General features: G+C 29.1%; 1 protein-coding gene across 5 annotated transcripts; it reads left to right on the top strand.

Annotated features, from left to right (window-relative positions):
- The first annotated feature begins 11 nt into the window (after nt 1-11).
- LOC142327052 (serine/arginine-rich splicing factor 7-like) lies at nt 12-27,177 on the top strand. 5 transcript variants are annotated; one of them, XM_075369822.1, is made up of 6 exons: nt 12-67; nt 7,393-7,457; nt 8,350-8,503; nt 14,606-14,797; nt 23,814-23,963; nt 26,781-27,177. In XM_075369822.1, exons 2-6 carry the CDS (start codon nt 7,400-7,402, stop codon nt 26,818-26,820), a joined length of 594 nt encoding a protein of 197 aa, XP_075225937.1. In that variant the 5' UTR covers nt 12-67; nt 7,393-7,399; the 3' UTR covers nt 26,821-27,177. The 5 variants fall into 5 exon arrangements, with proteins under 5 accessions (XP_075225937.1, XP_075225936.1, XP_075225939.1 ...); XM_075369821.1 differs by having other exon boundaries at nt 41-125; nt 14,609-14,797; XM_075369824.1 differs by having other exon boundaries at nt 41-125; nt 23,844-23,963.

Raw genomic sequence — 27,177 nt, 5'->3', positions numbered from 1 at the left:
CAGATACAGAAGGCAATGAAAATTGTGCTTCCGCCCACTGCTTGTTTTGGAGCGTCGTCTTGTTGGTGTAAGTTGTTGTAATATTATTTTTAAATATAAATTTTGGCGTCTTTCAATATGTTTAGGTACACTTTTGTATATTTTTATATTTCTATAGCAAGCTATTAATTAATTAACTAATATAAGCTTTGTAAATCTTTAAAAATGTACTTATATCTTGTGTATTTTTAAGTTTAATTATAGGTGGTTTTAGCTGTAGTATTGCTGCTATACATCAATATAGCCATTTGTACAGGTTGCCATATTCATTATTTGATGGTGAAAGAACTTGCGTAGCTGTTTTACAATTCTTTTATTGAATTATACATTTCTTGAAATGATGAATTTTTTACGTAGTATTTCGGTTATAATTGTGAAAATCATATTATACTTGATTGTTAAACATTTCGACCATTGCTGTTCTGGGGCATTTTTTTTTACCGATGTCCAAGCCACAGTTTATTTTTATACGCATCATAGATGATTGTATATTGATATGTAGGTGTAATGGAAATAATCTTGTTTTTCCGTAATGATCTTAGTTGTTGAATTTGTATGTATTTTTATTCTGCTGGTATTTTTCTTAACTATCGAATAAGCTCATTTTACGAGAAAGTGTGGATAAAAGGTTTGCCTGTATGTTTATTCGACCATTTTTTCATTTAGCAATTTCATTTTTATTTTGCATTAAATCCGAACCCTTAACACAACGTTGTTGAATGAACGTCAATTTAGTGCCCGGTTTTAAAACTACCATCTTAGAGTTTACAGTTTTGCCTTCATGAGCAAAAAAAATATTGTTTCACATGTAGTAATATATCTTGTGGCAAGGGCGATGTCAAACCACTGCCCCAAGGGTCGATCACAAGCCTGAAGGAAGAGTTTATCGTTAGGCCTTAAATAATAAGGAAAGTAATATTCAAAGAATATTTTCGCAAAAAATCATTTTTAATTAAATTATGTTTTAAAATTTTGTATCTTAATATATCATTTTTCCCTGACTGTACATTTTAGGACAACCACCAAGAAAAGTAATTGTTTCAGTTTTTCTTTGAATAAATATGTGAAAGTAAAATTACTTCCAATTTTTTTTATACCAGATTCTTTTATTTTTCTTATATAATAAAATAATATAGATTTTTAGCTTACAAAAGTTACAACAGTTTTTGCCTGTAACTTGAAAATGCTTTAACAATTTAGTCTGTTATGACAGGCAAGATTAACAAACTGAAAGATGGGTATAGTCTGTGATAATGAAGAGCTGGCAAGCTTTTTGCATTGTTTTATTAACTAATTTTTTTCTAATCTGTACTTGTAACATACTTAGAGAAAAAAAAAATTGATTTATTTTATAAACACGACATTGTGTTTTCATAAGCTATATTTTGCAAAAATACTATGAAATGGCTGACCATTTCTTTTGTAATTGAAAGAATTAGCAATAATATTTCTTAGACAATACTTTTTTTTTCCAAAATAGTAATTTTAATAAATACTATTTTTTGTACTAGGCATATGAAACTGACATTTAGTAATGTAATAGTTTTTTATTAAAAATATTTGTCCTGTTCTGAACAGCTTTATACTGTTTGCAAAGTTTGTTAAATATTTCAAATAAATTTTTCTCAAATGTTTTCAAGTAATGTAGTTTCTATATTTTTAAAGTTTAATTAGTTTCTCAACTGCTTCAGTTAATTTAAACTTACTTGTGTAACTACATTCCCAAATAAAAATAAAGTTTTAGACTCTTTTTTTTTTCATTACGAATCTTTAAGTAGCGAGTTATTTATGACTCGGACTGTTTTTTAAGTCCATAGAAAAGGACATTTTTCAAAAAGTGTCAAATTTTGTGTTGAGTTCAAATTTATGAAACCAAAATTTTGTAACATTTCAAGTATTAAATGATTATGTTTATCAAACATGGTAGCACGTAACAGAAAAAAAGAAGATTAAATTTCAAACCATCATACATGGATGCTATTAATTAAAATTGGTTTTTCAATGAAAAAAGAATTATCAGTTTATTTCTTATGGATTGACAACGTTTCCCCTTTTCTGGCTTTGTGCTCAGTGGCTACAGCAGTGATTCAGTTGTGATTAAATTTTGTAGGTAATTGTAGTGGAATTCATAATTATAAGGGTGTTCTGTTGCTACAGAAGAATATCAGGAATGAGGTATAATATAAATTATTGTAATTACTTACCTCCTGTAACAAAAACATTGTGTTATTAAAAATGTATAAGTAGTTGTAGGCATTTTGAGTGTGATTCAAATATAAACTGGAATTTTTTTATTGCTGACACGTGGCTAATGGATTGGGGCATGGCTTCTTATGTATGTAGGGGATCCCACTCTTAGAAAGCCAGCTCACTACTTTTTCTAGTCGGTATCACAATGTCAGAGCAGGAGGTATTGCATATTGTGCAATGTATTATTAAATTTCTTAGCAAAGGGTGTGAAACCATTTGAAATTTTAAGAGTTCAGGGACAACACACTTAAAAAAGCTCAAGTATAGGATTGAAATAAGGAGTTTTCAGAAGGACGAAAACTAGTTGAAAATGGTCACAAACATCGCCCAAGAACAAGTGGTACTGCTGAAAATGTTCACATGGTTTGTCACCTTATTGAGGACGACTGTTGATTAATAATTGCAAAAATTGCTTCTGAGATTAGAATAAAGTACTGCAGTGCTCAGGCAATCATTACTGGCGATCTTGGATGTAAAAAAGTGGCAACATGATGGTTCCCTTGTTTTCTCTATGAAGGTCAGAAGATCTATTGGCTAAAGGTGTGCCAATCTTACCAAGCTAAAGGTGACTTTTTTTGGCTTTGAATCATGACCTGCAATTAAACTTGGATGCACCATTACACCCCAGAATCAAAACAGATTATTAGATTTCATAAGAAAAAACTACCTATTGTAATGGGTACCATGATTCGATTTCTGGAAATTTTTAACATATCTTCATGTTTCATATCCACCACAGTCAGCCCAAAAGTTTATATATATATATATATTTCACTTTCTTGTGGACACAATAACTGCCATAATTTTGCACCAATCACTTTAAAATTGTTCCTTATAAATAACTTGTCACAAAATCTCAGTTGAGTTCATTAACAGCCAAAATCAGACCATGGAGTGGAAATGGGGGCTTTTTCAAAAAAAAAATATCACTATAACTTTCTTATTAAGTAAAATATCGAATTTGTTTCAAGTTCCTGCTATTCTTTAGATAAGGGCCTAAGACTTGTGTAAGTAAAGTTTTTTGATGTCACCAACCATTGGCCCAGGGGGTGGTTAAAAAGGATTTTGAACAAAAAAAAATCATACGTCTTAATATGCACAGTATCAAATCTGTCTAAAGTGGTTGTTAGTCCTCTAAACATTACCTAAAACTTTTGTTTGAAACAATTCTTGATATGACCCAATCCTGACAGCAAGGGATGACCAAAATGTTGCTGGCATTGTAAAAAGATGGGGCTTGTCATATGCTAAATATGTGAAACTTTTTTCCATGCAATCATTTTAGTTTTGTGTAAATTTGAAGTTTTTCTTAATTACAAGGTGGAAATTTATTTATCCCCTACTTAGCATGGTGAAAAAATCTTCCTTTGCGTTCTGGCGTGCTGAAAGGGATTTTTTTTATTTCAAAGGAATTTTGCTTGTTGATTTGTTCCATGAATGTGTCGTACAGTGAATTCTGCATACTACTGCAAAGTTTTAGACAAAGAAAAACTTGCATATCGTAAAAAAAGATTCATTCTGCTTCACAACACTTGGCCTGATACTAGGGCTCAAATTCAAAAAATTGCATCCTTATTCTGGACTACATTGGAGCACTTTCCATATAGTCTAGTCATATAGGATTTATTGCCCTACGATTATCATTTGTTAGGCTATTAAAAAAAAGCACTTGGAGGATAGAAATTTGAAGACAATGTAGCTGTTGAAGTGTTCATGCACAATTGGTTGAAGTCACATCCATCTTCATTTTACGATTGTGGGATCAAAAAAGCTACCTATCCACTAGGGAAATTGTTTCCAAAATATGAAATTATATAGAAAAATATAATATTGTGTGTATTTTTATTTTGCTTCAATAAATTATATAATAAAATTTCCAGTTTATATTTGATTTACTCTCATACTTGGCGATTGATATAAATTTATTATTTTTGATGAATGAACCAGTCACTAATCAATGTGCAGCAACCACCTTTATATGGATGCAAAATGTTTTGACGGCAGTGTAATTTATAGTTTACTTTCCGAATATCACAGTGTGAATATTTTTGCCCATGAATGCAATAAAACATTAAATTTTTACATTTCAAAGAAACATTTGGTGGTGTTTTTATACATTTACAGAGCTTATTAAAACAGTTTCAGGGATGGTCCTCGACATAGAAATAAAGAAAACTATATTCCATTTAGCCAGAAATGCTTAAGTTTACCAGCTGTATGCCATTTTGTATTTTTAGCAAAAAAAATTTTTTCAGGAATTGTTAATTGTATAGCTGAAAATTTCATATACTGCTGCTAGGGTACTACAGATTTAAATGTATAAAAATATTAAACCTGATCTCCACCCATTTCAAAATGGCAGCCATATAAACTTTTTAATTGTTAATATCTTTGCAATCACTGGTTTATTTAAATATTACTTTATTACAAAAAATGTTAAGCATTTTATGACAAAGAAAAAATGACACCTTATTTATTCAAATTTGTTGCATAAAAAAAAAGTTTTTTTCAAAAATTCTTGAAAAGAGAAAACCACTTTTCATTTCCTCCCAAATAAAATGGACTAACTCGACGTGATAAATAATTTAATAATGAGGTGGAAAAATGTTTATATTTAAACATTTTATTTTTAATATAATGAGCCCCAGTAAGCATGGCTGCAAGGTCGTCTCCCAATCTCAATCCTCTTGGCTTGACCATATGAGGCTGTTCAAAGTCATTTTAATGCAACACCCCTGTGGATATCATAGAAGAATTGCACACAAGAATTCTAAATGGAATTGTGAGGATTCGTCAGACACCTGGAATGTTTGTCCGGCAGTCAGTGAAAAAATGCTGGTTGTATATATTTTGAATATGGGCTGCCGTTTTGAAAAGCTACTATAGTTTCTTTTATTATGTGATATGATAATTTATTTTTGTTAAATTAATTTTAATTAAAGAAAAAATAAAGATTTTCGTTATATTCATTGCCTGTTCATTAAACCAAAAATGTGAAGAAAATTATTTTTTGGTATTATTTATTATTGTACAAAGGTTGTTCAATAAGTCCTTAGAAAAACAAATTATTTTGTGTACATTTTTTTTTCAACATAATCTTTTAATTCTATACACTTTTCCAAGCATTTCTCCAACTTTTTTAAGTCCAAAAAGTAGGATTTTGGCAGGTTCCCAAAATTATCATCAGTTCAGGCGATGACCTCCTTGTTTGATGTGAACCATTGCTCGTTGAGCCATTTTTACTTTTACAAGTATGGAAATTAAAAAAAAATCCCTGGAGGCCAAATACGATGGATTTTGTAATAATTTTAACTTTAATTCCATAATTTTGGCCATTGAAACTACGCAGGTATGCACTAGTGTATTGTCTGATGGAAAAGAATCTTTTTTTTATTGCTTCGCTCAATCAGTGCTGTAACAACGCATAATACTTTGACAAGAAAGTCATTGTTTGTCCTTTTTCCAAGTAATCAGTATAGATGATAACACGTGCATACCAAAAAACTGGCCATCACCTTGCCGGCTGATTTCACCATCAAAAACGCACTGTTTTGATAAATTTTTTTTCTCAAGTGTAGTAGCATATCCATGTTTCATCAACATGTATTGACGCAGAAACTCAACAGGTTTGCAACGGAAGAGCGTCAAAACAGCCTCAGAGTCAACCACACAATTGTGTTTATTCTCCACTTAGAGAAATTTTTTCACACCCAATTTTTCATGCAAAATTGAAAACACTGTGTACCTTGCGGTATGCCTGTGGCCTCAACTATGTTACACACTTTGATTCATCAATCGCTTAAAACCATATTGTGAATTTTGTCTGTCATTTCGGAATTTGTCACTTCAACTGAACATCCTGAATGTTGTTCATCTTTTGTAGATGTATGATCACGTTTAAACTCATTTACCAAATTGTAAATGGTTGCAAACACAGGAGCAGATGTGCCAGTGAATTTCATCCAACTCAGCTTTGATCTCTTTCAGTGTTAAGCCTTTAAATATGTGTTCAATCGCTACTCAAAACTCACTTTTTCCATTTTTCTAAATAAACAATAGCTTTTTACTTCAATCGACTATTACAATAAAACCACATGATTGATACAGCCGAATCTTTAACTCCACTCTAGCTACAGATGACGCTAACTAAAAGCAAACAGTTTTCGATACTGTGAGCGCCATCTCTTGAATTTTCTAAGGTCTTATTGAACAACCATTGTAATATTTTCATGATTAATACTTAATTTTATTGTAATATTTTCAATATTATTAAATTATTTCAGTTGAGATTGTCTCTAGTATAAGCAAACCTTTAGATACCCTAGCAATATAAGAAATTTCAGATGTTTATTTGAGTTTTTGTAAATGCTATGTTAAAATTCGGTGGCTTGAAAATCTCCAAAACTAAGATAAATTTCCTTGAAATTTAATTGTTGAGTTCTAAATGAACAAAGCATGAAAGTCATTTTCACCTAAGTTGAAAATGACTTTTAACTGTTATTTAACAGTAACTGCCGTACTGTTATTTCAAAATTAGGAACATATAGCAACTTGATTGTACATGACAGTTATTGCTACATTTTTAATCAAAACGTCCACATTTATCAGCAAGTTTTATCAATGAAGGTGAATGGGACTTAAATATTTTAATTATGGATGAGTAAGACAGCATTCTATGTGTTTGCTTAAATTGATCATTAATGGATGTGAATATTAGTTATAAAAATTTTTTCAACTCGTGATTTTTCTTTGAAAATTGTGTACTCTATGAATAAATATTTTATCACAAAATATAATTTTAATTATTATTAACGTGCTACTTAACAGGAAGTTAAGCAGTAGTTGAATTTGCAGATTTGCCTCTTTTTTTGTTTCAAATTACTTTACAGTGGTGATTTGTGAAAATTTGTACAGAAGTTAATCAATCGTATATCAATAAACGAGTAAAATAAAAAAAACTTGATCTTTAGGTTATAAATGTTAGTTTTATAATGAAGCAGATTTATTTGCATATATAATCTGATAAAATTATTTTAAATTATGGTAATAATTATGTCCAGTGTTATTTTTAAAATAAAATTGACATTAATTTTTGTTTTTCAGAAAAAGGATGTCTAGGTATAGAGATTCTGGGAATCCAGATTGTAAGATCTACGTTGGTGATTTAGGTCAGTAATTTTTTTTATATTTGTTAAAATTAATTTGCATATGACCCACAACTATTGTCTAATTAGAATTATTTTATGGAAATCTACCTGGACAATATTTTTATTTTTATTTTTTTTTGTAATACCGTTTTCATAATTTAAAGGTTTTGTATTTAAACTTAAAACATTGATTCTAGGGGTAGGATTTCTAGTTCAGACAATTAATTTGCTTGCTATCTGGTGACTGAATAGTAATTTCTTTTTCGTCCTTTAATATGTTAGAAATTGGGACCTTTTTCGTTAAGTGGCAGCATATTTTTTTTGTTGGGACTAATGTAAACAAACGCGTTTCAGTATAGACTGGAATGACATTGTTGCATAATGCCATCAGCACTTTAGTGACTGCAGCTCAGCAGTGGCAGATTATCTGAACAGTGACAATTCAGTATCAAATTGATTACAGTTTTAATACTTTTTTAATTTTTAAATTATTTTTTTTTATAATGAATATTTTTAACTTTAATAATAAATGTATGTACAAAAATTAACATATGATGACAACAATGAATGAAGTATTAAACTCTATGAATGATTTCTGAGGAATGGAATATTGTGAGTGGATTAATTACGGTGTGGTAATAATGTGTCATGTGACTATAATATCATTATATCCCATATCAAGGCATGTTTTCACTGTTTCTAACAAAATGCAAGTGCTGCCACACAAAAAAGCTCCAAATATTGTTTGTATTTTAAATCATTCTTTAAGAGATATTGCGTTGGTGGGTGTTTTGCAATAAAATATGTCACAGTTGTGTGTAACTGATGTTTTTCAGTTAAATGAAAATTTAATTTCTAAAATTTACCTGTAAAAGACAGCATGGTTATATGAAAATTGTCATTTTCTTTATAGGATCTTCTGCTTCTAAACAAGATATAGAAGATGCATTTTCTTATTATGGGCCAATCAGGAATGTGTGGGTAGCTCGTAATCCACCAGGATTTGCATTTGTTGAATTTGATGACCCTCGAGATGCTGAAGATGCAGTTAGAGGACTGGATGGAAGGTAGTCTTGATAATATATTTCTATTAAATATCTGTTTTTTGTTTAATTAAATATCAATAACAGTAACACGTAGATTAGACAAGTATAGGCAGTTGTAGATGTAAGCTGGAACTTAGTTTATTTTCACAGTAAAATATTTGCTATTAAATGTCAGGTTATCAGCTATTTTGTTGCTAATGTTGTGCTACTTGGTTTGTTTGATTTTTTTATTATTATTATTTGTCAATATTATTGCTTTATTATTATTTGACAATATTTGGTCTTATAGAAAATTAAATTTTTATGATTTTAGGAAAAGAAAATTTTCCATTACATATCCTTTGCTAGAATTTTTAAAGACCATCTAATTGTAAAAATAAATAGATGACAGACAGATTGAGTAAGGAACTCTGTAACCTAAAGTATCAGTAATAAGAAGCGCTAGAGATTTTTATTTGTTAGTGTTATCCTTCCTAGCTAAGGTGTGGTCTGATTTAATGAGTCCTAATCTGCCAATTCTGTGAAGTTTTGTTTATTTTCTAATATACAAGGTAGTCAAAGTATGTTTGAAGTTGATTTTAAGGAATTAGTTTACTTGAAGTAGTTTTATTTGGTTCATACTAGGTAATTATAATCTTAGTAACAAAAATATTTTATTTTACTACTACTTCTAGAAGTTTTGCTTATATTTTGTTGATAAATGTTTGTGCATGTGAAGTACATAATGGATTTTTATGTTGTCTCAAACATTACTCTTTTCAAAGCAATGTTAGTAGAATTACAGTTAAGATGTGAACAGTTGAATAGGAAGATGCAGAAAGGGGACATGTGAATATTTTAAAATTTTACTGGAGCTGGTAAAAACTGAATAACATTACAAATATTTGTTAAATATTCTGATAAAAATCGACCATACTTTTTCAGTGCTTTCTTTTGTGCCTATTATGTTTTGAACACATTTTTAGTAAAATTTCATTATTTATACATTTTTTTTAAAAACATCACATGTCTCCTTTTTGTAAAGTTCAGCGATTTTAGGCAAACTCCAATTGAACTTTTATTCATATTTGTTGAAAACATTAACTTAAATCTTTTATAATGAAACAAAATTTACATTCGATCTGAAAATTATGCTCAAGGCAGTCTGTATAACTTCAAAAGTTCATTGACATGAACATAATTATTCCTTAGCATTTATGTGTTCCTAAAAATGGTATTACACAATTAATATCATTATTTTTTTTATCTAGTAGAATATTACAAATTACTAAAGGTAGGTGTAGAGTTAATGAATGTGAAAATAGAATTCTACAATTTCATGATTGTATTCCATAGAAAACTGAAATATGCAGTTATTTTTTTACTGTCTACTCAGCTATTCTGCAATTGATTGTTGTATCTATTACCATATAAAACAACTGAAAAATCTGCTTAATGATGTGTTGGAATTAAATATTCGTGTTAACAGACTGATCTGCTATTGTCATATGTTTTGCCATTAAATTAATTTTCTCTGATAATAGAAGCTGCTCCCTCTATGAATCATGAGACCTTACCGATGGTGAGGAGGCTTCAGTGCTCAGTGATACATAGCAGCTGAACCAAAGGTGCAACCATGTCGGAGAGGTATCTGCTGAGAACCAGACTAAAGAATGATTCCTGAAAGAGGGCAGCAGCTTTCTCAGTAGTTAAGGGTATAGGTCAAAAGGACTTAAACTGCCATATCAACATCACTCAGTCTTCTGAATACTGCATAGTTGAAAGCAATGGAAAAGTACAGCTGTTTTTTTCCCCCAAGAAAATGTAGCTCTTTGCTTTTTCATGTAACAGAGATGGAGAGGCGCCTTCCTTGGTAAAAACTTCCAGAGGTAAACTAGTCCCCCATTCAGATCTCAGAGTGGGGACTACTAAGGAAGGGATCACCATAAAATTAAAAAAATAACATTCTACAAGTTGGAACATGGAATTTTAAAAGTCTAAAAAAAGTTTGGTAGGTTAGAAAATTTAAAAAGGGAAATGGGTAGGTTAAATGTAGAGAGGAATAAGTGAGGTTCAGTGGGAAGAGGAAAGAGACTTTTGGTCAGGTGATTTTAGAATATTTAATTCTATGTCAAATAAAGGGCAGGCACGAGTAGATTTTGTAATTAACAAATAGATAGGGGATAAGAGAATAGAATATTTCAAAAAGCTTAGCGATAGAATCATCTGGATAAAATCAAAACCTAAGCTAACAATGATTGTTAACTTTTATATGCCTACAAGTGCCCATGATGATGAGGTAAGAGTGTGTATGCAAAGAAATTGACAAAGCACTTAACACATAAAAGGGGATGAAAATTTAATAATAGTTGGAGATTGGAATGGAAACATTGGAAAAGGCAGGGAAGGAAATATTATGGGCTGCAGAAAAGGAATGAAAGAGGGAACTTATTGATTTGTGCATGAAGTATAATTTGGTAATTGCCAACACCCAGTTTAAAAATCGTAATGAAGAATATACATATGGAAAAACCCTGGTGATACTGCAAGGTATCAGATAGATTATATCATGGTTAAACAAAGATTTAGAGATCAACTCCTCGACTGCAAAACATATCCTGGGCAGACATTGATAGTGACCATAATTTAGTGATAATGAAAAGTAGAAGGGGTTTAAAAACCTGAGTAAAAGGTGTCTGATGAATCTGAATTTAGAGAAGCTTGAGGAAGAGGAAGTGAAGAAGATTTTTGAGGAGGACATTGTAAGAGATCTAAGTAAAAACAATAAGGTAGAAAATGTAGAAGAAGAATGGGAGAATGTTAAAAAGGAAATTCTTAAATCAGCAGAAGTGAACTTAGGCAGAACAAAGAGAACTAGTAGAAAACCTTGGATATCATAGGATGTATTGCAGCTGATTGATAAGCGTAGGAAGTGTAAGAATGCCTACTGAAAGAAAAGTGGATTAAATAAAAGTGTTCAGAAGTGGAAAGAGGAATTATTATTGGTAAAATAGATTGAACATATACAGTCAAGGAGAATTTTGTGGTACATATGTTAAAGTATAATAATGTGTTAATTAAAGATGGTAAACCAATTTGTAATATGAAAGAATAGGTTGATAGGTGGGTGGAATATATTGAAGAGTTATACGGAGGAAATGAATTAGGAACAGGTGTTATAAAGGAAGTCAAAAGGAAGATACAATACTGAGATTTGAGTTAAATCTACTATTAAAGGACTGGCAGAAAGGCTGCTGGTATAGACGGGATACCTGCTGAATTATGTGCAGTGTAGGTGAGGAAGCGGTACATAGATTATACTAACTGATGTGTAATATTTACGAAAAAGGGGAAGTTCTGTCAGATTTCAAAAAGAGTGTTATTGTCATGATACCAAAGAAAGCAAGAGCAGATAAATGGAAAGAATACAGAACAATTAGCTTAACTACTCGTGCATCAAAAATTTTAACTAGAATTCTGTACAGAAGAATTGAGAGGAGAGTGGAAGAAGTGTTAGGAAGTGACCAATTTGGTTTCAGGAAAAGTATAGGGACAAGGGAAGCAATTTTAGTGCCAAAATTAATAGTTGAAGGATGATAAACAAATCAACATACATGGTGTTTATAGACTTAGAAAAGGCATTTGATAATGTACAAAGTGTGGCTATTAAATAATGAGACTAATACTGTAAAATATTTTGATTCATATTTAGTTATTATCCTCTTCAATATACAACCCCTCCTCAATCCCTACAATGCTCCATGGGAATTTTCCATTGTTCGAAACAGTGCTGGAAGACTTCTGCAAGCTCTTTCATGTGCCACTTTTTCTTTCACAGCTTTAACGGTTTGAAATGTTCCTTTTAATGCAGATTTGACCTTGAGGAACAGAAAAGTCACATGGTACCAGGTCAGGTTGATGGTTTAACACTGGGATGTTATATTTTGCTAGAAACCTTGTCAGACAATGCAGTATGAGCCGATGCATTGTCCTGTTGAAGAACCCATGACTTGTTCTTCCACAATTTGGTCTTTTTTTCATGGAAGGAAGACCTGGACGAACATCATCTTTATTGTCTTCTCAGCCATCGTGAAAATACTTAAACCACTCAAAAACCCACGCACTTGATAAACATTCATTGCCATATACTTTACTAAAACTTAAGATATGTTTCAGTAGCAGCTTTTCAAAGTTTCATAGGAAATTTTGCAATTCTTTGCACTAATAAAACATCATTTTTTTCAGCAAAACAAAAAAAAACAGATGTTATCCATAGGAAGGCCATGGTCAGACCTATATGTCTATAGAAACTGGAGTAGCAACAATCAAAAGAAAGGCTTCATACTACATAGCTGTCGGTCATACAAATTTGGTGCATGCACATTTCTTCTGTAGGAGCATTAGTCTCATTATTTATTTAATAGTCACACCTTGTAACTGGAATAAAATGTTCAGCCTTCCTTTTAAAAAGTTTTAGGGTTCAAATATAGAGATAGAAGAACAATTGCTAACATTTACAGGAACCAAACTGCAACAGTAATAATTAAAGGGCATAAGACAGAAGCAGTATTAAATCAGGGAGCCTTTCAAGGATGTTCCGTATCCCCGTTTTTTTTAATCTTTACATAGAACTATCAGTTAATGATGATGATAAAGAACAATTTTGATCTGGATTAACAGTGCAAGGTGAAAAGATGCTACAGTTGGCTGATATAGTAATTCTAGCCTAGAGCAAAAAAGATTTAGAAGAAACAATGAACGGCATCTATGAAATCCTTCGCAAGAACTACTTACCATATGAAAATAAACCAAGAACAAAACTAAATTAATGTAATATAGTAGAAATGCAATGATAGGTAGAAAAGTAGTAAAATAAAGAAGAATTTGTTATTTAGGAAGTAGAATTACTAAAGATGGACAAAGCAGGAGCGACATAAAATGCTGAATAGCACAGGTGAAATGAGGTTTCAATCAGAAATATAATTTACTTACACCAAAAATTAATTTAAACATCAGGAAAACATTTTTGAAAGTGTATGTTTAGAGCTTAGCTTTATATATAATGGAGGTGAAACTTGGATGATTGAAGTACCTGAAAAGAAAAGATTAGAAGCTTTTGAAATGTGGTGCTATAGGAGAATGTTAAAAAACAAAAGGGTAGATAAAGTGACAAATGAAGAGGTGTTATGGCAAATTGATGAAGAAAAAATTATTTGGAAAAATATCGTTAAAAGAAGAGACAGACTTATGGCCACATCTTAAGGCTTCCTGGATTAGTCTCTTTGATATTGGAGGGACAGGTAGCTGAGAAAAACTGTGCAAGCAGGTAACAGTTGGAATATGTAAAACAAATTGTTAGGGATGTAGGGGTATACCATAATGAAACTATGTCACTAGTTAGGGAATCTTGGAGAGCATCAAAATGGTCAAATGACTGAAGAAGGCAAAATATTACAAAAATTTTTAAAAACTTGCTTTACCTTTTAGTTGATGTTTTAATCAAATTATCATACATTGCATGAGTAATTAGTAGGTTAATTCGGATTTCAAAAGATAGAACATATTGTAATTTCTAATATTTTATAAAATATCAAACAAATTTTCAATCAGACATTTACTATATAAAGTAACAAAATTTTTGCATAGTGAAGTTTTTTTTTTATTTACTTAATTATCACAATTTTCAACAATTGTTTTTATGAGTTTTTTAAAAGATTTGTCAAATGGCTATCAAATTTGTCATCTGCAACCCCAAAAACCCTGCATAGGCATTTTGCAATTTTTTACACTCATACCTTTAATTTACCCCTTACCCCCTCACCAGCCGTATGAGGTGGTCTACAAAAGTAATTGTGGAATATTGTATGTCACCCTTAGTAACTGCAAATTTTCATCAATATGCAATGTCAGGAAGTATGTTAAATTAAGGATGCAAGATTTGAGGACAAACATGAAAAAAGATATTGTGAGTTAAAGAAAAGCAACTAAAAAATAATAAAAAAGTTCAGCTGAACATTTTTTTCAGGTGCAATATCAGTGGTTTTAGAGATGTAACATGTTGACTAGGAATAGTAAGAAATGAAGTAGTCCACTATGAAAAATGGGTGTTCAGTGTGGTTAATTAGATGTACATTTTTTTACCAGAAGTATTTGTGGAAGGAGAGTACGTGTAGAAATGTCAAATGGTGCAAAAAAGGGAGGTTTTCGTGGCCCTCCTCCAAGACGTGGTAGACCATTCCACCCAGAAGATAGATGTTATGAGTGTGGTGAAAGAGGCCATTATGCTCGTGACTGCAATCGCTATGGCAGGGGAGGCGGTGGACGTGGACGTCGAAGGTATGTTATTTTTTTTTGTTTTTCTTGAGTATTTCCTTGTATTACAAGTGATCAGTTTCTTTGAATATTTTTTTCCAAAAATAAGCTATTTTTAAAATAAAATCCACGGTTGGTAACTATGTTCAATCAAACCATTGTTGAAAACAGGTTTGTTAGCAGGAAATAAATTGGTAACGTTAAAAATCCCTGTAATTGTAACTATGTAAAGTAATACTGGCTTTTATTTGCTAAAAACTGGAATTTTTTCATTTAAAATTTAACCAATTATTTCAGTAAGATAGATGGAAATGTTTATCTCATACAATTATCTTTTACTATTAAAGATTGAGGTGATAATAGTAAATACAGGCATTTTAAGTTAATTAAATTACTGTTTATTTAGTATAGTTTGTTATTTATTAGTTAAATAAAATAGTACAGTTCAGTATCTCACGAATTGTTAAATTCATTCTTGAACTCTTATAATTATGTAATTAACTCATGTTTATAATTTTTTTTGGCTTTGTTATTTATAAGAATAAAAAATTTAAAACTATTTTCTTGCAATTCATAAAATCTACTTGTGTAAACACGGCTATGTATTTAAGGAAATTAAATAAATTCTATCAAACATTTTATGTGACCTTACTAAAATAAGGTATTTTTTGTTTTTTTACTAACAAACATTGATGTTTGTGAACTATGATTTTATGTCATAGAGTCAACTAATTGTAGTATTGATATAAAGTTACTACTGATTGATTGATTCATAGGCTTTTTTCCCCTTTTACAAGATTGTGCAATATTTTAAACTGTTACCTGTTTACCTGTTAGCATTTTGCCAATGCTAATTATAAATATAATTAACAGTGTTCCCAAAGTGAATACAAATTTGAATATTAAAAATTTGCACAAAATTTTTAATATTCAAATATCTGTACCACCATGACATTTTTTATTTACTTAACCATAGTTACCAATATAGTTGATATTTTTCTGAGTTGTTTCAGTGTATTTCCCTGTCTTTCATGATACTTGTTAATCTTTATTGGCCCCATTGGTTTTCAGTCTTTTTAATTAACTGTCTTTCTTCTGTAACTATTGAACAATATTATAAACTGTACACTTGTTCATGCATGCTTGAATTTTCTAATTATTTTTGGGCTTCACGTAGTTGTAAGGCCTGTGGAAGCTGCACTACTGAAATATTTCATATATTAAGCTAAATAAAAAATAATTTTAATTATATCTTAATCCATTTTTTCTTAAATTTTCTGTCTATTTTCTATCATTACAGTACTAATTTAAAAAATATATTTCCATTTAAACAGTTTATAGCTATGGATTCAGTTTCAAAGAAGTTTAACTGTACGGATTTTTTTAAAATTATTTATGTTGAACTCTCAGAGTATGTGACTCAGATAATTTTTAATATTTTAAAAGGAATTTAAAAATATAACACTGAATAATGTAAGTTAAATCTGTTGTTTTGTGATCTGCCTTTTTTCTTGGAAAACATGAATTAAATAAATTTCATTTAATGTGTAGATCTGTTGAAAATAAAGAAATCATTTGTAATATGGTCCGGGTGAGTTGATACAAGTGATAAGTGATCCTATGCAGCAGCATAGGATATCACTTGTGTGTAACAAAAAAAGTCATTGAATCTGCTCTATACTAAGATCATAAGTGTCGTAACTTTTTTGAATTGTTAAGTCTATTATTTACACCTAACTTTTTAGAAATATGTATTGGATTTATTAAAAAATTATATGAAAAGCCTTTTTTGATCCTCCCTCAAACAAAAGCTGTAAGAAATTGATTTAAAATTTTTAAAGAGTAAGTAAAAAAGAAAAATATATATTACTCTAGGAAGAAAATCATAATTAAGATTATGTAGTGAACTGATAGTTCATTCCACATAAGGAATTTCTTTTCTTGTTTGGGCAAGTTCACATACTGGTTAGGTTATTTGTTAACATTGGGTGGGTAAGGTGTTTTCATAGTTGGTGGGGATCCATGTGAAGGTCACACACATAACGTTACAATTCTAGGGATAAAGAAAGGGAAATAAATCAAATTAAAAAATGTCATTATGAAATAATTTTAAGCATTTTTGTTAATGAGAAGAAGACAATCATCAATATTTCCTTTTCTTTGGCAGAAAACTATCCCTATGAGTAATTTGGTGATAAGCATTCTAGTTAACATATTTCAGGAAATTTATATCGATGTTAATTTTATTAGAGTGGTACAAGAAATGAGTGTGTTAAATGATAATTTTTTAAGGGGCTCTAATGAATAATCTGTTTCATCTATGTATGGTGAATTAACAGGTTGTGAATGATGCTTCTTCCCCTCCCCAAACTCACAGCAAGATTTTACTTTTGGATTGAACAGCTTGGATATTTAGATAACTGTTGTGATTGGGAGTGACTTCCAATAACTTGCTGAATAAAGAGTTAGTTTATCGGTGTGTATGAATAAAGTTTGTGACATCTCCTTTTCTTCTAAGATCTTTCCACTATTCAATTCTTATTTACTGACTCGATGGAAAAGTAAATAACAGTAGATAAAACCATGAAGATTTGAATATAAAAACACTCAGGCACTTTCAGATTTTTAATTTAAGGAACATCTTTCCCAACATGTTATAGTGTGCTAATAGTCTTAAAAATTTGTTACGTGGTATAAATAAAAAAAATTTAGTGTACCACAATTTTATTAGACAATAGTGTCAGAAATTTGTGTTTTGGATAACATAGGGAAAATTTATACAAGAATATATTAAGTATCTTTATACTTAATAAAGATACTAAAAAAGATCTTAAGTATAAAGATTGTTGCTGAGAATTGAAGATAATTCTTCATTTGTCAGTGACAAATAATGTATAGAATCAACCAGCAGATTTAAAATTTTTCTTTTGAAATTTCTCCCCTCTTCCGATTGTATTTTTTTACCATATGGTAAGTTTAATTTTATGTGATCGGATGTGGCATTCAGTTTTCTTTTTAAATTCCTTTTATTTTAAAGTATGAAAAAAATTAAATATCTAGGAACAGATAATTTAATTATTCATTATATTATATGTTCATTATACTTATATTTATTTTAATATGTATCATAAATATTATTTTAAATCATATAATATAGCTAAAAGTAAACCATGCTCCTTAGAATATGTAAACTATTATTCACTGGTGTTATAAAAAAAATCTCATACACACATTATTTACATTTTATAACATGAAAATATAAATTTTTTATGAAAATATAGTGTGATATGTTGATCGCATGTTTTGTGTGAGTGAAAAGGAAAGTAATGTTACAAAAGAATCACTGCTTTACTGAAGACTTAGTTGTTAAATTTATTTTATCTATATTCGAGTGAGCATGGTTGAATTGAGTTGGGAGGGAAGGCATTTAATTTCTTCAAAATAGTTTTTAACAAGTTACATTTTTTAAACAAATTTCTTCCTGACGTTTTTGTAGGAAGTTCGGCTGAGAACACACAGCCTGCTTCTGTCATCGCAGAGTCTAAACTTGCATCGCACACATTATGTTGATGTTGAGTCTTCTGCCCTTCGTAGAGACATCATGCATTACATATATGAATTCCCCCTGTTCTCATTACCAATCGTATTAGTATAATGTTTTAAATAAGGTACAGTTGCATTATTTTGGTACCTAGTTCTGATATACACCTTAACTTGTTTTTATATAACTTGCTTTTATGGATTTTTATTTTGTAACATATTTTTAAAATATTAATTTGCTAATTAATTAATATTCATTTATGATTGTGGCTTTTGTTTTGTATACAGTAATTTAAGTATTTATTAGACAAGAAACTGTTAAGTAATATTTTTATTTATTGAGAAAGATTCAGGTTTTATTAAAATACTTGGTAGGAAAATTATGTTTAAACATTTTCCCCTATATTATGCCATTTTTCAAAATTTGTACTATGTTTATTTTTGGTAATTTTTTATAAAAAAAGTGTCTTGACAAAGAGATATCCAGTCAACAAACAATGAAAGATATATATAGGTTTATAAATAAATGAATTTATTTGTGGTAAAATATCCTCATTAAAATATATCCAACAGGTTATTAGATTATTAAAAAAAAAAACACCTGTAATGTTTATTAATTGTAGAAAATTAATAAATAAAAAAGAACAGCTTTTTTAATAATTGATTGTAGTTTTTGAAAATTCTGTAATAATTTTGTTTAATAGTTTATATTTTAAATTAATAAAGAAATTCCAAACAAAAAAGGAATTTCCAATCATTAACAAAAAAGCAGCAGTACTTAACAATAAAACCAATTCAAAAGAAACTATTGTGAAGATTTGATGGATGACATGATTTTATTTTACAAATATCTAAAGATATGATTTAGTCATTAAGCTATAAATTTTCACTGATATTGTACTAAATTGTAATCATATTTACATAATTCGCAGATCCAGTACTCTGAAGGGGTAATAATTGTATATACAGTTTGATATGTAAAAAAAAAAAATATTAATTTCCACTTACCTAATTGAAGAAGGGGTGTTAATTGATACTAGTATTATTGATGTTATTAAAGAAATTGTTAATGCTGAGAGGAATAATCTAGTTGGGTGCTCTGAAATTAAATCTATCAAATTAATTAAATTCCAATAGTACTGTGATTTATTGCGACTGTAAAATATAAAATCAACCAGTTCAGTTTCTGAAGATTGGAAATGCTTCCGAAATATAATTAATTAAATTCATTAGATAGGAATTTCAATCACGTAATTCTTTTAGTATAAACTGTAATGTTTTTACAAAATAAACAAATTCTTTTTTTGACAGCAGACCTTAAAATAGATATTTTAAGAAATTAAATATACTTGCAGGATAAAATAAAAATCATTTAATAAAATGATAATAGCGTAATTTCAGTTATATTCAAATAGTTTTCAAAGAATAGAATGCCCTTTTTTTCATATAAAGTAATGTAAAATAAAATATGTAGTGGTCTTCATTATGTGTTGGAAAGGAATGAATTATATATTATACTTTTTTTTTATCTATGTGTTTTATAAAGCGGGTTTTTTTGTGAATTTTTATGTAACTAAAAATAAAAGTGGGCTGTTAATTAGTTCACTAATTCTAAATGAATTTAATATTAATACTAAGTGAATTTAATACAGTTGTAAAAAAAAAATTTTCATTCAAGTTCTATTACAAATTATATTATTATTCATTATAAAATAATAATTAAATTTTAAGATTTTTATTAAATATAAAACATTTTAATTTAAGTCCAGTTAAAACAAGAGAAGGTGTAAAATATCAGTTTTTTTAATGGAATAGCTATGATTTGTTTTCTCTGTGATGTTAATGTAAATGTAAAATATGAGTGGATTTTGATACGATTGGTATTTGAGTATGAGATGATCTTCTGTCTGCCGACATGTTCGCTAGAATGAGAAAGAAAACAAGAGAATTACTGAGCAGTGAGGCATTGGTTATGATTTGAAAAAGTAGCTTCTTCAAGGTGGACAGTCCTCGCTCACTCACTCGCCCACCTTCGGTTTAGACATGTTCACGATCAGTCCGTCAGTCGCTCACGCTTGCTTCTTGACCTCCTCCACAGTTGATCTGATTACTACTCCAATCTCCCTCTTTTGTAAAATGTGAGTTCTCATTGTTGTTATCAATGAATGTGTAAGCAAGACTACTTCTACTTCTACTGATCTATATTATGGTAATATTTTATCACCTCTTTTAACAGTACCGTAAAATAATTTTTATTTAGAAAAACAAATAAAATTAAAAGTAACATTTCAGTTAATATTACATTAGAAAAAATATTAAAACATTTTAATATTATTATTATTTCAGACATAGCACACTTGATTTGATGATTTGTATTTTGCATACTGATCGTTAAAAAAGAAAATATTTAGAAATACTTCAAACTTTTTATGCTATATTATATGAAGCATATTATTATTTTTGAAGGAGGAAATATTTTGATTTAAAATAATTCTCAATTGAAATATCATGCAGTAGATATTTCCACCTCTCCGTGTTAACTACAAGTACAAAAAAGGAAATTATTTAAAAGTGCTGAATTGATAGTTAAGCACTGTGTGTCAAGTATTGGCACTTTTTAATTTTTGAATAATCATGTGTTTGAAGAAGTGAGCTGTAGTGTAGTATTAATAATACCTGTAGGGATTGCAATCTTAATTTCAAACAGATCGACTTGTAGATTATTTATACTGTTGTGCTTTCCTTTTTATTTTTCTGATTAAGTATTCATGTGTAATAGGATCCATGAGAGATTAAAAAAAAGACATGAGTGAAGCTGTCACAAACTAGAATTTTTTGTTTTCGTCAAAGAAAGGAAAAGGGGTAGTTTTAACTATTCATACAAAAAAAAAAATAATGATTGCTATGATCTATTAATACCAGTATCAATTAATGAAATATTGGTATAGTTTGATAAAATTTATAAAAAAAATTACCACTTCAAGCTAATTGGCAAGAGAAAACTGATAAGATATGATGAATACAAAGTAGGAATAATAAAATATTAGATACAGATGATGACTAGTATTATGCATGATGAGACCAACAAGATTGCATTATACTCTGTTACTTTTTTTTCTTAAAATTTCTCATGGATTTTATTAAATTCTTTTAGCGCTTTGTTGTGATAGTTTTTGTTTTTGTAGTACAAGCCTTAATAAATATTCTTTGAAAGCAGTTTTAATAAATACTAGATTAAAAAGTAGAGGGGTTGTATTTTTACTAATTTTCAGGTTTTTATGTAGAAAATTAATTTTACATAAGTACCATTAATATTTTTCTTCATTTTCCATGCTCAGGAAAACATTCAAGAAGGCTATTCTAACTGTGCTGGCATTTATAACATTTTTGCCTTCTTTTGAATCATTGGGGTATAAAATTGCTTTGCTAAGTTCAAATTTAAATGGCTGATATAATGATGCTTTTATATTAAAGCCACATCAACAGTTGCTCATTCCAATAGAACTTTTTCACACTAGTTAAAACTAAACTAATCAAAACTTTTCTACACTAAGCTGTTTAACCTTGTTAAACAGCTGAACTATTACGTACTTAAATTTAGACCCAGGACTTAGACATACTCTAGGTAGACTCCCTGTAAAGTAATTATTTTGAATATAACTGCATTGTTATATTGTTTCTTTTAATACATTTCTACAGACTATTAAATCAGAACAAAAACACAGAAAAAAGAAAGGTGAGGTTCATTTTAAAGCGTGATTGTTTTTTAATTTTAGCTGTTATTGATAATTTTATGTTACTGTATTTCTAAATAAAATAAAAAGCAGGCGTATGATTTCTGTTATGAACATAAAAAAGCTCTACTGGTTATTTTTATGCTGTGTGTGAAAATTACATTGAACTGTTGCTGTGGATTCTTTTGAAACCAAAACAACATACCACGCCCAGGATGAATGATAAAAGCTGTAATGGCTGGGGGTGTAAAATTTTCAATTGCACACTGTCACCACCCATGATGAAGATGTTCGGTGCTATACGAGTTATAACTTCATAAACCTCAGTAGGGGTTGGTGTCAATAAATATTTATGGGCTTTTATGAAGTGCTATTTGAGTAGCTTTTATTTTAGATTTTGATTTTTTTTAATATATACACATTTATTTATTAATTTGTTATTACATTAAAAATGTGTTTCAGCAATCTTAAATATTTGACTTTATTTAATATATTCACTTTGTTGAAATAAGTTAAAAGTATTTTTTTATGTCAGTACTATCAATTTTATGTATTAGCAGGGGCTTGTGTAAGGCCATTTTTTTTTTTAACTTTGTATTCTGAAATCTCCTAAAACTGAATACTTTATCATCCATAAAATATTTATCTACACCTTCTGGGCAAAAATTATTTCACAAGAAAATAATTTATGAAGAATAATAATTGGATGATTGTCATTTTACAGTCATTGCCCTTAAAAGAAATGTTTTGGATATTGTTTCTCGTAATAAAGTTCTACTACAAAAAATGTAAAAAAATTGTTGTGCGATGTAAATGAAGAAATAATACTTATATATTCCTCCTGCATTAATTTTATAAGATCCAGCTTATTGTGGATGTTTCTACTTTATTAACTGAGTCTACCAACTGTACTACATGGCACTATTTACTTACCGTCTCATATCTGTAAATTTTCCTCCACTGGTTCTGCTAATTATATTATAATAAATTAACATATAATTAGAATAAATTGCTGGGTTAACAGAAAAAAGATATTTTGTAATGAATAGTTTTATTAAACCTGCTTTCAATTAGTATATAAATCAATTCCTACAAATAGAATTAGGTGGTAAGTGGTATTAATTATATGATAGAGAATTTTATATTTTAAGTGTGGCCAATATTAATTGGCCATAAATAATTCCAAAACAGCCTTTATTTTGCTGATTTAATTTATTCTATGAAAAGAGTAAATATAAACTTGTGTGCATTTTTAACCTTGCATTTCACTGATTAAAAATTGATTTATAAACTTTCTTTCATGATCTCGGACCTGTCATTCAAAGTCATGTATATATTTTTAAAGTTTTTTTTTTTTTTTAACTGCAAGTGCCAGTTGTACAGTAATACTGTCAACAATACAGCATTAAGATCTTAAATTTTCTTAGTTAAATATTTTTCTTTGAAATAGTTTGACTACAATTTATTCATTTAGTAAATCTTTTTTCTTTCTTTCTTTCTTTCTTTTAAATTTGTAGTGAATTATTTTATTTGCTTGTTCTATTATAATTAAAAAACTAAATGATTTGTTTTGACTAAGTTGTAGTCTTCTTAGTTTTTGAAAGTTAAAAATGTTAGTTTGAACTTAAATATCATTTAAATCTATCGTAAAATTCATTGTTACATAAAATTGGCACTCGTGTATACAGTAATTGTTTCAAGTAACTGCAGGCCGTATATTTGTGTATTTGTCATAAAATCTTGTGCAAATATATGTGACTGTACAGGTCTTATACTCGTTCAAGGTCTCGCTCCAGGTCACGGGACAGGCGTACCCGATCTCGCACTGTATCACGGTCTGCATCTCGAGGACGTTCAAAGTCAGCAACCCCGAAAGATCGCAGCAATTCCCGTTCCAAAACAAGGTCTCGTAGCAGGTAAGTTGTTAGTAAATTAAGTTCAATAGTTCTTGCTTGTTAATGCTTGAGAAGGTGTTAATGATAATCAAAATCTTATATTTTTGAATTAATAGTAATTGATCAATGGGTTTAATTAACTGCACTGGAGTAAAGTTTAACTTAGGTTTTCCTAATTAATTAAGGAAATTAAATTAATTAATTAATCAGATTATTGCCTGAAATTAATTCTGATATTAAATTTAATTAATTAATCAGATTATTGCCTGAAATTAATTCTGATATTAAATTTAATTAGACTGAGATTTTTTTAACCTTTGTAACCTTTGCACACGTATGAAGTTTATTATAATTTTTCCTTCAACCAGCCCAGTACATTTATTTTACTGTATTGCCACAGTTATATTCCTACTTCATTTAACCCTTAGAGCCTGAAGGTAACGATATATCATACACGAGTGCTTGTGCTAAAAGTCTCACCTGTACAATATATCTGTATGTAGTTTTTATGTTCATATATTTCTTTACGTTACTGAGATCACTCATATAGTATCTTTTCTTAAACCTTACAATTTGTAGATATCGATAGTGTAGGTTGTTTTCATTTTACGATACGCATTTTAGAGAATAATCGATTTCAAAATTCCAATAATCTCTGATGCAAACAAAAAGTTTGTTCTGTGCATTCATGGTTATGTTTTGGTTACTCCATGCGTTTAGGGATTTTTTATATGTATTATAATATTCTTTTATAAAATTAGAGTTTCAATTATAGTGTTCTGTAGTTTTAGCTACCGTGATCCGTAAAATATTCAGATTTATTCGTTAGTTCGGTGTTTTTTTTTCTACAATGTCCGGGCGTTGTAGACATCTTACCGATGCAGAAATTAATAACGTTTTGTTGATGATACTGATAGCGATTTCGAATTATCTAATGACAGTGAGGCTGAAGAAGATGATAAATTAATCACAAGTGTTAGTGATGGGGATTCAGAAGAAGATGAGGCATACAGAAACATCATTGAACCGGAAGATAATGTCCTTTCTTCCACATCAATTTTTGGAACTCCCTGGCCCAAAACATATGCTTAATCCAGGTTGCACACCTATAATTTATTATTTACACTTAATTTATTTGAAATGATGGTGAAAGAAACCAATAGATCAGCCAATCTGTATTTAAATGCAAATAGAGATAGGCTGTCTGAACCATACCGAAAATGGAAAAATATTACCATTTCTGAAATGAAAGGTTTTATAGCTTGCATAATGAATATGGGGATAATTAGAAAGATTAGAGTTACTCTAATTAAAATTAGAGTTACTGGAGTATAGTATTATATCACAGGCAACCCCTTGGTTTGGTAAAATGTTTTCAGCGCACCATTTAAGAATTATTTTGAAATTTCAAAGCTTAAATGTTACAAAAAAAATGGTAACAAAAATTTCAATAACTGTAAATAATATGAATTTTTAAGTGATTTTTTTTATTTTCACAAATAAGTTTAGTTTTTAGAAACAGTGATAAATTAGATATAAATAGCAAGAATTTTTTTCAAATAAAGAACAAATTCAGTATTTTGTTTTTTTAATGAAAAAAAGTTGAATTTTATTTTTTAAATAATTAATTAAGGATATAACACCATTTTGGATCGCAGCACCACAATCTACATAGTTTACTAAGTAATTACAATTTTTTCATAATTTTATCGTGTATATTTTTATTTTATCTACTTTTTCTGAAAAATGTGGTTGAGGCTTTTAAGTAGTACTTACAAAATAGGCTTGAGGCCCTAAGGGTTAATGAGCGTTGCATATAGTGAATAGTTTTCGTTCGGTTTTTGAATACATTTTACATGTGTGATTTTTATTTAAAACATATAAGTAAAGTTAGAAATTACAACAAATTTCATTTCCAACTGTTCAAATATTGTGATTTTAAATGAAGTAAATGGACAATGAGTCTACATGTATGATATATTAAAATATGATTATTCATTTGTAAGAATTCATTCAGTTATTTTATTATCCAATAATTATTAATATAATAAATTTTATATATAATTATGTAAGGTCGATCCATTTGAAGTGACCTAAGGGTCACTTGACCAGTTCAAAATAAATTGAAACTTATCCACTTGTTTCCGACATGTCTCAGGATCTTAAAACTATTAAACTAGTTGCACACACCTATTTTTGTGATTTTATTTTACAGAAAAATCTAACTAAAAAACATTGGTCCTGGAAGGATGAAACAAGTAGCAATTTATTCATATTTTCTCAAGGTAAAAGATTGGTCCAATCTTTTCAATAAACAAACCACTGGTCCATTGGTTTGTTTATTTATCTATCTGTCTTCTTTCTATGATAAAATTACTAGTAAAGTTGAACATTAAAACATTAAAAACTGTGAAATTTCAATTTCTGGTAATTTTTTTCAAGAGACGGATGGTATACACATACACATTTTGTATTATTTTTTTATATGTAGATATATGTTAATAGTTCTAAATTTTTATGAATCTTTGAAAACTAATTTTTTTTTTTTTTAATTCAAATTTTGTCTATAACTGATGGGGCTGGTGATAAAAATTTCAAATTTGCACAACTTTAGTGTTAGGTAAACAAACCACTGGTCCAATCTTTTACCTTGAGAAAATATGAATAAATTGCTTTTTGTTTCATCTTTCAAAGACCAATAGTTTTTTAGTTGTGATCCATTAGTCATTGCAATCACAAAAATAGGTGTGCACACTGTTACAAAAATGGTTGCCACTGGTACAATTTCCTCTATATTAGAAATCTGTTAGCTTCTTAATTTTTTAAATTATGTTTCAGGAGCCGAGGAGATTCTGCTGAAAGGAATGGTGATGCATAAATGCCACCTTGAATATTGAATTCACTGATTAATCTTTTTCAATTAAGAATGGATATAGCATAACAATATTATAAGATATAACTCTTAGATTATTGAAAAAAGTAATGAATAATAATTAGTCTTCACAAGTTGCAGTAGTTCAGCTAAGTTTAATTGTTTAACATTAAGTCAGGTTTATATAATTTTTTTCATTATAAATTCATGTAGGATATGCCTCTTGTTGTGGTACCTTGTTGGTTATTTACATTTTCTTAAATGAAATCAGTTGTTACTATCAATATTTGTTTAGCAATTAATTTTTTTTTACATTTTAATTGTATATGTAAGCTTATTTGATTAAAATTCAGACAAACTGGA

The sequence above is a fragment of the Lycorma delicatula genome, chromosome 6 (genome assembly GCF_047948215.1).
Source record: "Lycorma delicatula isolate Av1 chromosome 6, ASM4794821v1, whole genome shotgun sequence".
In the NCBI taxonomy this organism is placed as follows: Eukaryota; Metazoa; Arthropoda; class Insecta; order Hemiptera; family Fulgoridae; genus Lycorma; species Lycorma delicatula.
Note: the sequence above shows the minus strand (reverse complement) of the source record. Positions and strands in the feature narration are given on the sequence as shown.

What these genes read in the sequence shown, in the direction of transcription:
- LOC142327052 (XM_075369820.1), top strand. An exon ending in GATCTACGTTGGTGATTTAG is followed by an intron (nt 7,458 to 8,349) that starts GTCAGTAATTTT and finishes TTTTCTTTATAG; the next exon opens with GATCTTCTGCTTCTAAACAA. An exon ending in AAAACAAGGTCTCGTAGCAG is followed by an intron (nt 23,964 to 26,780) that starts GTAAGTTGTTAG and finishes ATTATGTTTCAG; the next exon opens with GAGCCGAGGAGATTCTGCTG.